The sequence below is a fragment of the Pseudopodoces humilis genome, chromosome 1 (genome assembly GCF_049639895.1).
Source record: "Pseudopodoces humilis isolate 2021_Gansu_Grassland_sample_001 chromosome 1, ASM4963989v1, whole genome shotgun sequence".
Taxonomy (NCBI): domain Eukaryota; kingdom Metazoa; phylum Chordata; class Aves; order Passeriformes; family Paridae; genus Pseudopodoces; species Pseudopodoces humilis.
The window spans coordinates 57,814,626-57,829,362 of NC_142200.1; the positions used below are offsets into that span (position 1 = coordinate 57,814,626).

Consider the following 14,737-nt stretch of genomic DNA (forward strand, 5'->3'; position numbering starts at 1 on the left):
CATGGTAGGAAAGCCACTTGCTGTAGAATAGAAAAGTAATTTATCCACCATGATTGCTCAGCCCTGGCCCCTCTGTAAAACAGCAACTGACAATTGTGCTGTGTTATGGATGGTACGTTTGTGGTGTGTACAATAGTGTGCAGAGCATCAAACTCACTTCCCTGAACACTGCAGGCAGGATTTGAAAAGTGATCGTAGAGTGAAGTGACCACTTGCTGAGCGATGTCCCTCCATTTCCAAATCTTTTTTTTTCTAAGTAACTCCCCCCATTTTTTTTTCTCAAAAGAAAGATCAGCGCTGTCTTCTCAGTTTAAGTAAGAGCAGTATGTAGTTTTCCATTCATAAAATTATGCCATAATAATAACAATAAAAAAAGAGGTTACACGGCTTTTATTTTACCTGGGATTTCCCTGCTTCTTTCCACATTTCAGCATTTAGCATATTCCCTCAAAACATAATAAATTTCTATTCTGTAGCTTAAGGGATCCATCAGTTAAAATGTTAGTCTTTCATCTTTATTACCCTCCCATTAAAATGAAAGAAACCGGGACACACTTCAGTTTAGAAGAAGCAATTTAGTTGGTAATGTCCTTACTACTCAAGTCTTTACAAAGAGAGAAAGTGCATTATTGCTTATATTTCACACATCTATCTGCATAAGAAGCAACTAAAGCTTTCAGACACATACGATATTAAATTTAATAATATTCTTTGATTAGATTATTTTATTACAACATTTTTCCATTACTAGTCATTTCCCGTACACATTTACATTCATAAAACCTGCAGCTTTTTCTTTGTTTGTATGTGTTTATATGTATTCATAAAGCAAGGGAAAGATTTTCTGGTTTGCTACAGCTGTTAGATTGGAAAAGAACAGATTAATAACTAGCCACCACGTAGGACTAGGTTTTCTTGTACACTGCACCAGTAACCCTTTGCTATAATGAGGACACAAAGAGGCTCACATCAGGCTGCTCCTCTTCTTCATAACTCAAAAGCGTCACAGTGGCAATAGCCTCTAGTGCTATTTGTCTTTAGTGCAGTTGTGACACTTCGGCATGATCCATAATTTGGCAGCTATTTACCGTGACATTTCCCTTCAGTGCAGCCATAACATTCAGTGAAGCCATTATTTGGTTCCATTTACCATATAAATTGTATTGTCGTGCATGCATGCTAGCAGCTACATTAGGTACCTGAAAATGAGTAAATCTTGTAAAATAGATACTAACAGCTATTCAGCAGAGAAATTTCTTTACTCCTCAGACAGAAGTAGGAATATATATAATATCTGCAAACGCGACTGCAAACTTTTCCTTGAGAGATTGCAATTATCTATATCTACATGAGACAGCAGTTATTCATATCCACCTACTAAATATACACTTTATGTGTATATACATTACACACATTTGCACGCATACAAACATACAGCAAAGTATCGCTTGGTAGAAACGCAACTTGATTCAAAAAGGTATTAGGAGAATCCAGCATAGCAATTAAGTAGGGAGCATATCTGTAAAATGTGCTGAGGGTTGCAAGCCAGGAGAGAGCGAGTGAGTACGTGTGTGTCCGTGTGCGCGTGCGTATGCACACATGTGACAGACTCAGGAAAAAAGCCAGCTCTTCATCTAGTTCTTTGTTGTTTTTCCATGGAAGCATATGTGTGTAGGGAAGGGAAATTCGGTTATTAGCCTCAGCAAACAATGCCAGATTCCTCTGTAGCAAATTCATTTAGAAAGGTAAAATTAGGATGTAGTGCTAGCAACCACATCTCAATGAGCTGCTATTATTAATAGTATTATTATTTAAATCCCTGCTCTCTACATATAGTATACTTAGTACTTCCAAGGCAAATGTATTATTATTTTTAATCATTTAAGTCCCCACTGTGCACACAGCTTTTAATACACCTTTTTTGCAAGCATATTAAGTGTATTGTTATTAATCCCTTGCTGTGACTCTACAGTATTTCTTTTCCTTGTATGTTCAATGTCCTATCATTATTTAAACCTCTCAGTGTGTGCATGCCATATACATTTTCCTAGGCATCTAATATTTAAACATTATTTAAATCCATCATAGCTTACTTATTCAAAAGCAGCCTTGCTCCCACAACTGTAAGTTTGCAGAATATACTTTTAAATAAAGAGAAGTTGGGTTTTTCCCCCTGCTGCAAGCCAAAATCTATTATGAAACTCATCAAAAGGGCCTTATCTTCATGTTTAAGAAATACTTTTCACCCTCTCTCCATTGATAATGCTCTCTTTCAGCAATTTAAAGCACAGAAGTTGTATCTTTAAAATTACTTCTTCGTTCCATATTCACTCATGGAAGAGTTATCATGCTGACCCCAAGTTACCCCTTCAGCTTAACATAAACATTTGATGAAAAAGACAAGCCCAATGGCTACAGTCTAACCTAAACACCAAAAGGGCGATGAAATTTGAACATTGACTATCCAAGTTATGTACATGACAAATGTAAACCTTTTATTAATGCTGTGATCAGTATGAAAGTGCTAAACAACAATATGAAGCCAAAATTAAAATGAACAACATGTCATATCTGAATATATATGTGTGAAACCTCCAAAGGTTTCTCTCTTCCCCTATTTTGATCAGTGAAGAAGCCTGGGGCAGTTGCATTATGCAATGTTATATATGAAGGAACATATTAAAAAGAAAGTAGAATGTATGTCCAAACAGAATCCTGTTACAGGAAGAATTTCTTATGACAAAACCATATGGAATTCACTGCCTCAGAAACACCAAATCTATTGAACTGACAGTGATCAACACATCTGAAAACTGGGCCACTTGGACGGTTTTGGAATTTGACCGTAGGATTTTAATTTGAAAAATTTGTTACACATGTAACTCTTCTGTACGTATCACAGATGTAACCAATTGTTGTTGCTTTTTTTAAAATTTTGCCACAGTACATCCCAAACAACATTGGTTTTTAAAGATGCATTTAATGACCAAGGACTTCACCTTATCCTTGAACAAGAAAAAAACAGCACATGCCTAGGAATAAAATACTGAGAACTGTGCATTCTCTGTATGGTACTTGAGTGCTTGAATCCTTCTGCATCCATTCAGCTGGAAGGCCAATATACCTTTCTAATTATGCAAAACACAACACAATATTTGTATTATCAGAGATGAAAGAGGAAATATGTTTCTAACAGCAGATCTTACTTAAAACAAAAATCATGGTGGTTTGATGCTCACCTTGAGTAAAAGAGAAAAATAGTCACAAAGACTCAAATCCATTCTACCTCTCCCCAAAATCCACCAAAGTGAGACTAAACCTAGTAGTCAGGCATGGCCCAAGAAGAGGACAGTTCTCCATTGTACACAATTACTTATCATGCTAATGACATATGTACTAAAAATTTACATTAAGAATGTACTAAATCAAAGTTAAAAATATTTTTTTGTCTGCACTACTTAATAAAATATGCTTTCCTGTGTTACAATCAAAACTTGTGTACTGTCAGTCCTGAATAATGCTCTAAAATTAAGTTTATCCTGGATTTTTTCCTACAAGTCCTAGACATTATCAGTCTATCATTATGTTTATTATGAGGCATATGATCTTAGGAAATTTCCATCTCTTCAACTGCATACAAATGAATGTAATTTCAAAAGATGTGGCAAAATTGGCCTTTAAGATCTTAAAAGTTTGCTGTGGAAATAAAGATGTAGAGCAAGCAGTTTCAAGTATTTTATTATTCTGGAAAATATTATGCTTCTAGCTGGAATTCCCACTGTATGTACCATTAATAACATCCACTAGGTGAGGAAGAATTTTTAAAACTTTACTGCACCCGCTAGAAAATCTATGGCTGAGCATCAGTACATCTACCAGGTTTGTGACTATAGATTTAAAACGGCCCTGCTGTTTTTAACAGGGCTTCTGCGGAACCAATATTTGTTAAAAGTAGAAGTAGAGGCCTGATTATGGGAAGTCCCTTCAAGAATGATCAGTCAAATAACTCTGAAAAACAAAATATCTGAAAAAGAGCTAGTCAGCAAGAAACAGAATTATGAATAAGTGCCACAAATATTTAAATAGCTTTCAAAACTTTATTTAATCTTCAAAAAATACACAGAGCCTGAACGCACATGAACATGGCTCAAAATCCCATTCCAATAATCTTTAAATACTGACTATAGGGAAGGCTGGACAATAAACAGTAACAGTGTAAAATGAAAAGGCAACAAAATGAGACTATATTGCAACTTGTAGTTAAAGACTTAAAAGAAAATTGCACAGTTGTTTATAGTTATGAAAGACAGGATTAAAAAAAAAAAAAAAGTCAAGTTGCTTAATATTACTGACACGTCAGAATTGGAGGATAAATTTCCCTGTGTAACTAGTCAACGAATATTACTATGATCCATGATGCAACTGAATTATGATTATCGTGTTTGTGACAAAAAATCAAGAGCATTTTTTTCCCAGAAACTTCAAAAGATTAATAGAGCAACCCAAAGATACAACTCTTTACTTATTCTTGTTCTAACAATTTTATTTTTAAATCAGGGAATCAAAATTGCTGAAAGATTTTTTTTTTCCTGAGCTGAACTACATATGAAGTCTTATCAAATCAGGCTGACACACTAAATCTGCCTCTGCATCAAGACTTATTCTGTCAAGAACAATGTTCGTGTCTCACACTAACCTAAGTGACAGTATCAAACACAGGCCCATTATGTCCCTGCTACAGCCACTGATTTAAACACTTCTAAGTAAATAAAAATGAACAAAACAAAACAAACACCCCCCAACAAACCCACCCCTTTTTATTAACACTTTATTGCTGTTTTTTAATATAATATCCATTATTAAGATTAAAAATAGAAATTGTTTCTAGTAAATGTGAAGCATAAAGTGCCCATTTTCTCTCTTCTGATTTATATCATTGTTCTGTTTTTACAGCTTACTGTTGACAGAGTGAGGTAATTCAACTACAATTTTTCCAATGTTTTTTCCCATGTACATGTAATCTACAGCACGGAATACAGATTCCAAGCCAGTGAACTTGCCCTCCGGAGACATGTCTCCAAAGTCCACCTCACAAACCAGGTCTCCTCTTTCATACATCTTGAGCAAATGCTGCAGAGCCATTTTGTAGTCAGAAAGGTAATGGTTCAAGAAGAAACCCCGGACGCTAGCAGACTTCTTCAATAGTTTTGCTGGCAATAACTCTGCTTTAATGGGCTGGAGTCCAGTGGGGTTTTGGTAGCCAGCGATAAACCCAATAACTATCAGGCGCCCTTTGATAGCCAAGGCATTGAGAGCCAAGTCAAACATCTTTCCCCCAACAGATTCATACACCACATCCACACCTTCGGGGTAGTCCTTCCTAAGCACAGATTCGACATTTTCAGTTTTATAGTTGATGGTACGGTCACAGCCAATGGATTTCAGAAAGCCGCCCTTTTCATCACTGGAGCAGGTTCCAATTACATGGCATTTTGCCTTCTTTGCAAGCTGCACAGCAAACTGGCCTGTTCCTCCAGCCGCTGCTGTCACCAGAACCTTCTCGCCTTCAGACAAGTCTCCCAGCTCTTTCAAACTGAGGTATGCAGTTGCACCACTTACCATTAAAGTGAGGAACTCGGGTTTCACTGAGGGTAGAGGGACTGCTTGTCTGGCAGGCACAACTGTGTATTCAGCAAAGGAACCTGCTTTCACATAGGCCACGGCTTGACCCACTGTGTAATCTGCACTAGCACTGAGTCCTAATGCTACCACTTCACCGACACCTTCAAAGCCTATATCAAATGGGGGTTTAACTGAGGCATCATATCGACCAGCTGAGTAGTTTATATCAGATGCATTAATGCCGACAAATCTAGAAGAAAACAAAAATGTATTAACGAGATTTACTCCTTACCAAGTTTCCATTGTATGAGAAATCTTATATTCAAATTTGTGGGATAAGTACGAGATTTGTTCTGATTGTCTGTGTATTTGAATAATGAGTGCACTCCAAAGATTACTTTCATCAGACTTCCATAGTTTCCATTCTGTTATTCTAGAATTACAGACAAATTTTCTAAACAAAAAACCCAAGAAACTATAAAAAGTAATACCCAAACCCAAAACAAAACAAAAAAAAACCCCTTTATATTTTCCTTAGGTTCACTTGACCAAGCTAAACAAGCTGAAAATAAATCTGTAAAAGATTGAAGCATGAAAATTAATTGACCACTTCATATAAGATGTGAAAACACAGAAGAATAAAACATGCGGAGCGGTAAATATGTGGATTCTGGCAACAAATTTATATTTTTGAATATAATAATACTGTTAATGACTAATGATCATATTAACTATCGATGTCATTTGCAAGGTCATGTTACTGTAGGCAAGTACTTTTTAATTGATGGAGTCACTACAGCAAATTTGCCTTTTGATGTAGCTAATGTCAATGTTAAAATATTTTTCTTCATATAAATTACTTGCAACACTTCAAAACAACCTTGCACAGAAGGAGTAAAATTGTAAAACTGAATATCAAGTCCTTCTGACCTCTAACAGGTGAAAATGGATAACAATTTTTTTTTTTTCTTTTTAAAGAAAGATAGAGACATTCTTACAACTTGATTAAGGGCTAGGAGATAATGTCTAAAACAGTTATGATCTAGCTCAAATGAAAAGACTATTTTTTTTTTAAGTAACTATCTTTACACATGCAAGAGAAGACAGACTGGGGAAGCTTCTGCTAACTGTAAAATGTAAAAAAAGAAACACATGAAACAGCAAATGCCAGGACTGCTACTGTGTGTAGATGTGACAACCTAAAAAGTGTACTTGACACCATGCAAAGGCTGCAGAAGTAGGCAAACAGTGCACTTTTAATTGTTGCAGTTAGCAACAAGCTCAGCTCGTATGTGTGTGTAGTTTTAAATTGCTTGCGCACAGATCGAGGACAACTAAAACCGCTTTGCTCCTTTTGATACACTTCATTCTTTACAGCACGGGGAGCTTCAAACTTTCACCAACATTATGTATAAAAAGACACGTAAGCGTAAACATTATATCCATGCATAAAATAGGTAAAAGCGACTGTAGCTGTCGGTAATCCTGCCTTTAACTCGCCGCTCTGCCGCAACAAAAAATGCCGACGTCCTGTTCGCAGATACAAAAAATCTTCTACTATCCCGCTTTAAGGTGACTCCCGTGCAGGAGGGCTACAAGCTGAATAAAAATTGGTAACGGAGTTGCAGCTTCCGAGGCAAACCGTGTTCCTCGGGCGCCAGGCGAGACGTGCCGGCGCTGCACCCGCCTCCCCCCGCTCTTACACCCCAACTTCTGGGGAGGGGAGCGGAGGGTGAGAGCCCGGTGGGGAGCTGCGCTCGCCCCCTCACCGGCCTCACCTAGCCGGGGCTCTCGGTAGCTGCGAGGCCGGCCCGGGGCGCCCGCTCTGCCCCCGGCCCCAGCCCGCAAGGGAGGTCCCGGCTCCCCGCTGGGCTCAGCCGCCCTCCTCACGCTCCCGGCGCGCCCCTGCCTTGGCGGGACGCGGAGCAGCAAGGGCAGGCAGCGCTGCCACAGGAGAGCAAGCCCCCGTGGTTTTAAGACCTTCCCCTTCTCGGCGCTGCACGGCGGCCGGAGCACAAAGGCAGGTAGAACAACAAACATTCTGAGGACAAAAACTTTGCGTGCGGGGAAGGGAGTAGTCGTGCGGAGGACCAGGCGCCTGCGGAGCAGGGGTCCAGCACACGCACCGCTGCTTTTGTTCTGCAGCCGGAGAGGATGCGAACCCTTCCCCGCCCGGGCCGCACCGCAACTTGTGCGTGCGGCTTCGGGGGCCGCGGCTCAACTTGGTGCTGCCCGGGCGCTCCCCGCCGCGCCGGGCAGGGGATGCGGGCTGTCCGCGGAGCTGCGGCCCGCCCGACCCCCGCACACTCATGCCTGCACACACACACACACACACACACACGCGTGCACACACACACACACACAAACACGCGTGTGCACACACACACACACACACAAACACGCGTGCACACGCACCCGCTCCCTCCCCGTCTCTGCGGGGCTGCAGTGCCACGGGAAATGATCCTCCCTGGGCTTCTAGGTTCATCACTATTAATCAGCGCAGCCTGCCATCTAACCCTCCCCTCCCCCCCACATTTTTTTTTTTTTAAACAAGATTGTTTAGTCTCTTAGATTCCTCACACATTAAAACGATCACACGCACCGTCTGGATTAAAACATAGTGTCTAATTTGCCTTGTCATTCCAGCTGACAGAAGTGAGGTGGTAGGATGTACCTGCAGTTTCACAGATTATTTTGCTTTTAAAAGTAGGAAAAAGTACGAATTACAAGTTGAAGATCAGTTTACTAACTTCTGAGACTGAGTAAAAAGCACAGAAGTAACAATTACTTGGGGTGCTAGTGGCTTTTAAGACCCCTTGCCTTCATTCACTTTCTTTAAATCTGCTCTTTAATTTAGAAGTTTCTAGTTGAGTTTTGCCCCTTACATTTCAAGAGGCAAACCTGAGGCAGGGTGTGAAAAAAGCCTGAGATTGGCTTTTCTCAAAATAATTACGCACATTGTGTCACCCGTTTTATTTATACTCAGCAGTGTTGAAACCCCTCGTACTGTTTATTATAGAAAACAGGAGGACACTGCGAGGGGAAGAAATGGTGTTTTGTGTACCACAACAAAGAGTGAGACACCGAAAACCAGCATCACAGCCTTTTAAACACAGACAAAACAAAGTCATCCAAACCAGTACTACGCAAGAAAAACATTATTTAGACCAAACGCCCAGCAGTAATAGCCATCCACTCTTCTCACTGTGATCCCTTTAGTCCCCTGGTTCAAAAAAAGAAACTTTCTCAACCCCTCTTACTCCCTTTTCTATAAACTTTGTTCCCATCTTCCAGCCCAAAAACAAATCCTTACAGGTAATTTGGCAATGAAATGTGTCACTTCATCAGGAAAATCTCGAAAATCCCCCAACAACTTTAAGCAAGACGGAACATTCATAGGCTTTGGGCCCTTCTCCTGCAATAAAAAGGAAAACCCTTGCTTCCACACCCACCCCTCCCACCCCTTATTTCCCCCCCGGAAAACAGGACAAATGGACATACGAAAGTTAATGGCTTCATTAAGGATTTATCACCTTTTCCCCCTCCTCTTTTTTTCCTACACAGAATCAAAGTAAAAATAAATAAATAAATAAGCTTAAATTAATTTCTAGTTTTGAAGGATTTTTGAGTAAAAGATGGGTTATTTTTTTTCTGTATAGAAAAGTAGAAATAAGAGTTGCTGGGGTAGCTCTCTAAAGCAGAAGAAAGTTTCCCCAAACTGCATCTTATTTCAAAATATCTATCCACACACAGATTTTAATTTCCTATTCCCATAAATCCCAAACCAGATTTTATTGTGGTGAATAAGGATTGTTTTGCATGAAAAGCTCAAAGCAATTAATACTATTCATGGGCATGACTGGGACTAAAATGAACAAATCTGTAAATGCCCTCTTGGAACCCAAGTATTTCATTGTTTTGTTTTTAATTGCATGATTCTACCTATTAGAGAATGTATAGTTGTATTTGAGTTGGGTTGTTTGTTTTTTAAAAAAACTAAATAGTCGGGGATTCATCCTTTTGGGATGGGATAGTCCTTCCCCAGAGTGACAGAGAGGGGGGGGAAACATTCAGAACTTGCCTCCTGCTGCAGCTTGTATACAGTGAATGTTTTACAGTAACATAATTCTGTGTCTTCTGTGATGTTCTTCAGAAAAGAACAGTAAAGAGAGAAGAAATTCCACAAATAATACAAAATGTATGAACTCTATATCTAGACTTCATTGCTCACCTCTTCCTCCCCTCCATCCCCACTCATGCATGTGTACCAGTAGAAGAACATGTATGTAACAGGCTGATGTGTTAAAGCCCAGCAAACTGCCTGCCTGAATCTGTGGACTAGCTCCTGCCTTTAGTGTAGCAGAAGGCCATTTACCATGAAGTGTGCATGTCCCACCAGCACCCAGGGAGCCCACCCAGCAAAAGGAGGGAAAAGAGGGAGAAGGGAAGAATCACGTTGGAAGCTGTTAGGAAAAAAAAAAAAAAAGGAATAAATTTAAAAAATTTACAGGACTGCAGGTGGGGGAGCGAGATGAGAAAGACTCCAAGTGCATATGTGGGAGGGAGGGGAGTTGAGAAACAAGGATGTCGCTCTGCCTTGCATTACCCAACATAATGCAAAGTAGAGTACTTGCTACTTGTATCTCAAGCCTTTCGACATCTTCCACAGAAAGGAATTTAACTCCAGCCGGATGCCTGTTTCACGCCATTACCGTTTCAGTGATTAGTGGGATGCAGCAACACAGTGTTTCAGACTTTTGAGGTTTGGAGGGAATTTTGGTCTCAGAAATCCTAGTGGGAGATGTCAGCATCGAATTAAAGTGCCACAGCAGCTTTCTCGTCAGCTCCTGGAAGAGTCCCTGTTCTTCTCCTTACCCCTTCTTCACCCTGTATTTGTGTGTTACATATGGCCACATACATGTCACACATACACACACAGTCATACACTGCCTTAGTAGACCTCGCAGCATTGTTCTCAAGCCAACTTAGTGCTGCTTAACATCTTTAAGCTCCCACGGTGAAGATGGCAAACTATGTGTTACTACTATTTCCTTGCTTGACAAGAACCTGAGAGCGCTGCTCTCTCCCGTGCCAGCCACGCAGTCTGTTCCAAAGTTCCCAGAGTTTCGGCTTCCCCTCGTGAGCAGAGAACCCGGAACTTTAAAAGGTTGAGTTTTAGCGCAAGGAAGGACGGTGTCTAGGAAGGGGCCACCGAGAACAAACAGGTTTCATGGAGACAGCTGTGGGGGAGGCACGTTTTGTCCTCGGAGTCTTCATTTCACGGCGAGCTGGTCACCGCGCCGGGGCGTGGGATTTACGGTGTATTATGCTAAGCAAAATGTCACCTCCTCACTCTTCGCCCGACCCGGCTCCTCTCTACAAGCCACCGACAACTGCGGGCCAGCGTCCTGCGAGGGAGGCCGAGGGCTGCCCTGCCCCCTCGGCGCCTGGCGCGCAGGGCTGGGGGTGGTGCCGGGGCTGCCCGGGCTGCGGGCCCGGCCGCGGCCTCCCGGGCGAGTCACGGCTGCGCGGGGCCGAGGCCAGAGAGCGCCGTGCGGGGCAGCGGGGCCGCGACGAGGAGGCAGCGGCCGGGCCAGGCCCGCCCGCGCACCGCGACGCCGGGGCGCTGTGCGGCAGCGTCCCCCGGGGGCTTGTGCGGGTGCGCCGGGGACACGCTCAAGCCCCGGGCACTACGTGCGTGTAACGAGCCCGGGCAGGCCCCAGGGAGGGGCCCTGCGAGCGCTTCGCTCCGTCTCCCTTCTCTCCTCGGCACTCACCGAACGTAACACTCGCCTTTCCCCCCCCCGCCCCTCTTTGGCACCAGGGCCCTGGGGTGTTTCTCTTCCTTCGGGCAGGCGCACGCCGGGAGCAGCGAGCGCAGACAAACACACACGGCCCCGTCACAGAAGGAGGAGGAGGAGGAAGTGTGACCCCCACATACGTGGACAGGGTGACATGGCTGTAGCACCAGCCGTTCAAAACAATAACAATAAAATGAAATTAACAGTCGCCAGATGGCGGCTGGTACAACTTTGGAGCCGGTCTCCGAAGTGAGGGAGCATGTGGGAGAGAGCAGGCCACAAGGTGCCAGGAGTCGGCGGGGGCCGCGGGGCCGGGGCGCGGGGGGGCGGGCGGGGGCTCACCTGTTCCTGACCAGGAGGTCTCCGTCTCCCGGGAGTGGCACGGGCGAGTCCTGCTCCAGGGTGACCGCTTCCCTGAAGTTTTGGCTCAGCTTAGTCACCACCAGCTTCTTCATGGAGCTGGGGATAGACGAGCCCTGGAAATCCAGAAAGTGACGGGAGTAGGACATGTCCAGGATGGGCCGCGACCAGCTGCCACCGAAGCAGGACCAGGCGGGAGCCGCCGCGGCGCAGGACGGCTGCCGCCGCCACCACCACCGCGCTGCCCGGGAGCTCAGCAAAGCGCCGCTTTTCGCGCTAAAACTCATGCCCTGCCTCGGCTCTCCTCTCCCGCCCCGCTCGGGAGAGCTCCGGCTCGGGATTCTCCAGGCAGTTCACAGGACGCGCCGGCAGGAGAAACTCCCCGCTCGCAGCTATATGTGTACGTAAACAGAACCCCCGTGCAGCAGGCTCTCCCTCCCCTCCCAGCCGGCCCCTCCGCCGCACGGAGACGCCGCCGGAGGAGCAGCGGCAAGATGGTCCCCCTGCAGCAGCCGCTCGTCTTCTGCCGCCGCGGGCAGTACCGAGGGGCGAGGCCGGCCCGCTCCCGCGGCCGCCCGTCCCGCCAGCGCCTGCCCCTGCTCCGCCTTGCCAGCGAGGCAGGTGTGCAGCGGGCCGGAGTATCTCCTAAAGAAAGAGGTGGTGGTGGTGGTGGTGGCGGTGGTGGCTTTTAGTTTGTACCCTGCATCTGACTAAGGGGTTTAAAAACGGGGAGGGGGAGAGGGAGGGTAGACAGACGAACAGAGAGAAACGCCTCGGATTACCCCCCCCACACACACCCCGTTCTTTAGTTTACAAAAAGGGGGTATTTCCCTACCAAAAAAAAAAAAAAAAAAAAAAAAAGAAAAATAAAGGAGGAATAAAAAAAGAGTAACAAGAAAGCACGGTAAATTATCGGCCGGGAAAGGTTAGAGAAGTGGGAGAAGTTATAGCTAATCTCCTAATGTTGTTATTAGCCGCCGCCGAGGAGCCGCTGCCCGCGGGCGGACGCTCCGCCCCTTCCGTACGAGACGTTTCACTTCCTCGCAAGGTGCTACGAATCAACCCCGAGACGGTGGCGGCGGCTCCGCGCCTGCCGCGAGAGGGGATTTAAACGGGCGAAGCTCTTCCCGCCGCGCCGTCCTGCCGGGAGGGGAAGGGTAACAGGCTGCTGTCAGTTTGCTTGGGTCGCAGGGGTTTCCCCCGATCCCTGATACTGCCAGAAAAATCTTACCCTCCCTTTCCCCCCTTGCTTCTTTCTTTCTTCTTAAAAATAGAAGAAAAAAATATATAGTCACCTCTCGCTGTAGATTACGTTTGGGTGAGGGAACCTGCGCGGGGAATCAACTGAGTCGAGGGACCGAAGTCAATGTTGTGATAGAGCCGCCAATCCCAACTTGGTGCAACTGCGTGGAGAGAGGCAGTGTAATAGAGATGTTGCACTGATGTCGCGTGTAGTTCCCAGAATTAACTCCATCCTACCAGTATAAACAGCTCAATGCTTATTTGTGCGGTAGTAAGAAGAAAGAGAATCCCCTTCTTCCCGAAAAAGAACAAAACTGCAGTTCCAAGTGTTTTCCTTTAGGAATCAGCTGGGTAGCTTTTACTTGCTTTCTTGCCTTAAAAAAAAAAAAAAAAAAAAAAAAAAAAGGGAAGAACCCTTCTGTTCTCTCAGCTAACATTATATAAATCCCCAGACACATACTGTGCAAAATGTATTAGCAGTATGTTTCATATGCTGCAGTTCTCGCTCTGCAATCTGTTGGTATTTTAAAGTAAGGATGAACTGTAATCTCCCATAAATCATTTTTAATTCAATGCTGGGTAGACGTGTGCCACGGCGAAGTATCATCTCCTGCCTGCCTCTTTTTTTTTTTTTTTTTTTTCTCTTTTTAAGTTTGCTGGAAGAAGACCTCTGCTGAAGTTAAATCAGCACATGCGTCTAGCACAGCACTTTAGCAAGTGGATTATAATAACAACCCCCTCAACGCGTGTCTCACATGAGGAATCTTTTATGCCGTGCTGTATTAAGATTTTTTTTTTGTCATATTGTTTAGCTCTGGGAAAGGGAAAAAAATGAAAACAAAGCAATTAAAAAGATTGACAGGTATGGGTTTGTGTGAGACCTATTTGTAATTGTCAGGGTGACGTGGGCAAGAGGAGGAGGAGTAACAAACTGAAGCAGGAAAAGCAGCTCGATGTGTCTGTCTATCAGTTGAGACTGTCTGAGAGCCCTGGGATCCGAATGTGTGTTATATTTCAGTGAAAAGAGAAGAGAGGGAGAGTGGATCTCTTTCTCTCCCAGGAGTTTGGGGGGGGGGGACAGTTCACGTTAATCTGTCCCACTCAGTGAATGTCTTTTCTTCCTCCCCCCCTCCCTCTCTGCACACACTCTCCGGGGTTTTTCTTGGTTTTGGGAAATTTTTGTGTGTGTGTTGTTTTTTTGTTTTTTTGTTTTTTTCTTCTTCTGTTGCAGATCAAGATCAGCAAAAAAAATCCATGATAAAAAATGTGTTTGCATTGTATTTAGTAGCAGAAGAAGCTTCGATTTGTGGAAGAGAAAAAAAAGGGAGAGCAAGAGAGAAAAGTAGTCCTCTCCGGTGGTGACACTGTTTGATCTGTGACTGTTTGGAAGGTGGAGGAGTGACTGACATTTCCCATCCGGTCTATATGTATGTATGGGGGCTTTACTCCTTTTTATTATTTGCTTCCTTGCTCTTAGACTAAGTGCTGGGAGGAGAAGGAGAGACTGGATCGACCTCGTTTTTTGCACAATGAACAAACTATTACCAACGCAATAAAAAACCAAACAAACAAAAACCCCCCCAACAACAACAGCAACAACAACACACAAATCCACGAGCTTGAAACAAGCCAGCGAGCGAGCGAGAAAGTTGCGCTTTGAGACTCTTTGATCTCGGAGAAAGCCTGAGAGGGGGGGAGTGACTGAATTTACC

General features: G+C 44.0%; 1 protein-coding gene across 2 annotated transcripts in view; it reads right to left on the minus strand.

Moving 5' to 3' along the window:
- Positions 1–4,077: 4,077 nt before the first annotated feature.
- PTGR3 (prostaglandin reductase 3) overlaps positions 4,078–14,737 on the minus strand; it is an 11,227-nt gene continuing 567 nt past the window's right edge. The window contains exons 1-3 of one of the 2 annotated variants that reach the window (XM_005517308.3): positions 13,079–14,737; positions 11,766–12,923; positions 4,078–5,872 (exon numbers count right to left, since the gene is read on the minus strand). The exon at positions 13,079–14,737 is cut by the window's right edge and continues 567 nt beyond it. In XM_005517308.3, the coding sequence (XP_005517365.1) occupies positions 4,948–5,872; positions 11,766–12,070 (1,230 nt within the window). In that variant the 5' untranslated portion in view covers positions 12,071–12,923; positions 13,079–14,737 and the 3' untranslated portion in view covers positions 4,078–4,947. The remainder of the gene's footprint in view (positions 5,873–11,765; positions 12,924–13,078) is intronic. The other variant, XM_014256445.2, reaches the window with a different exon arrangement.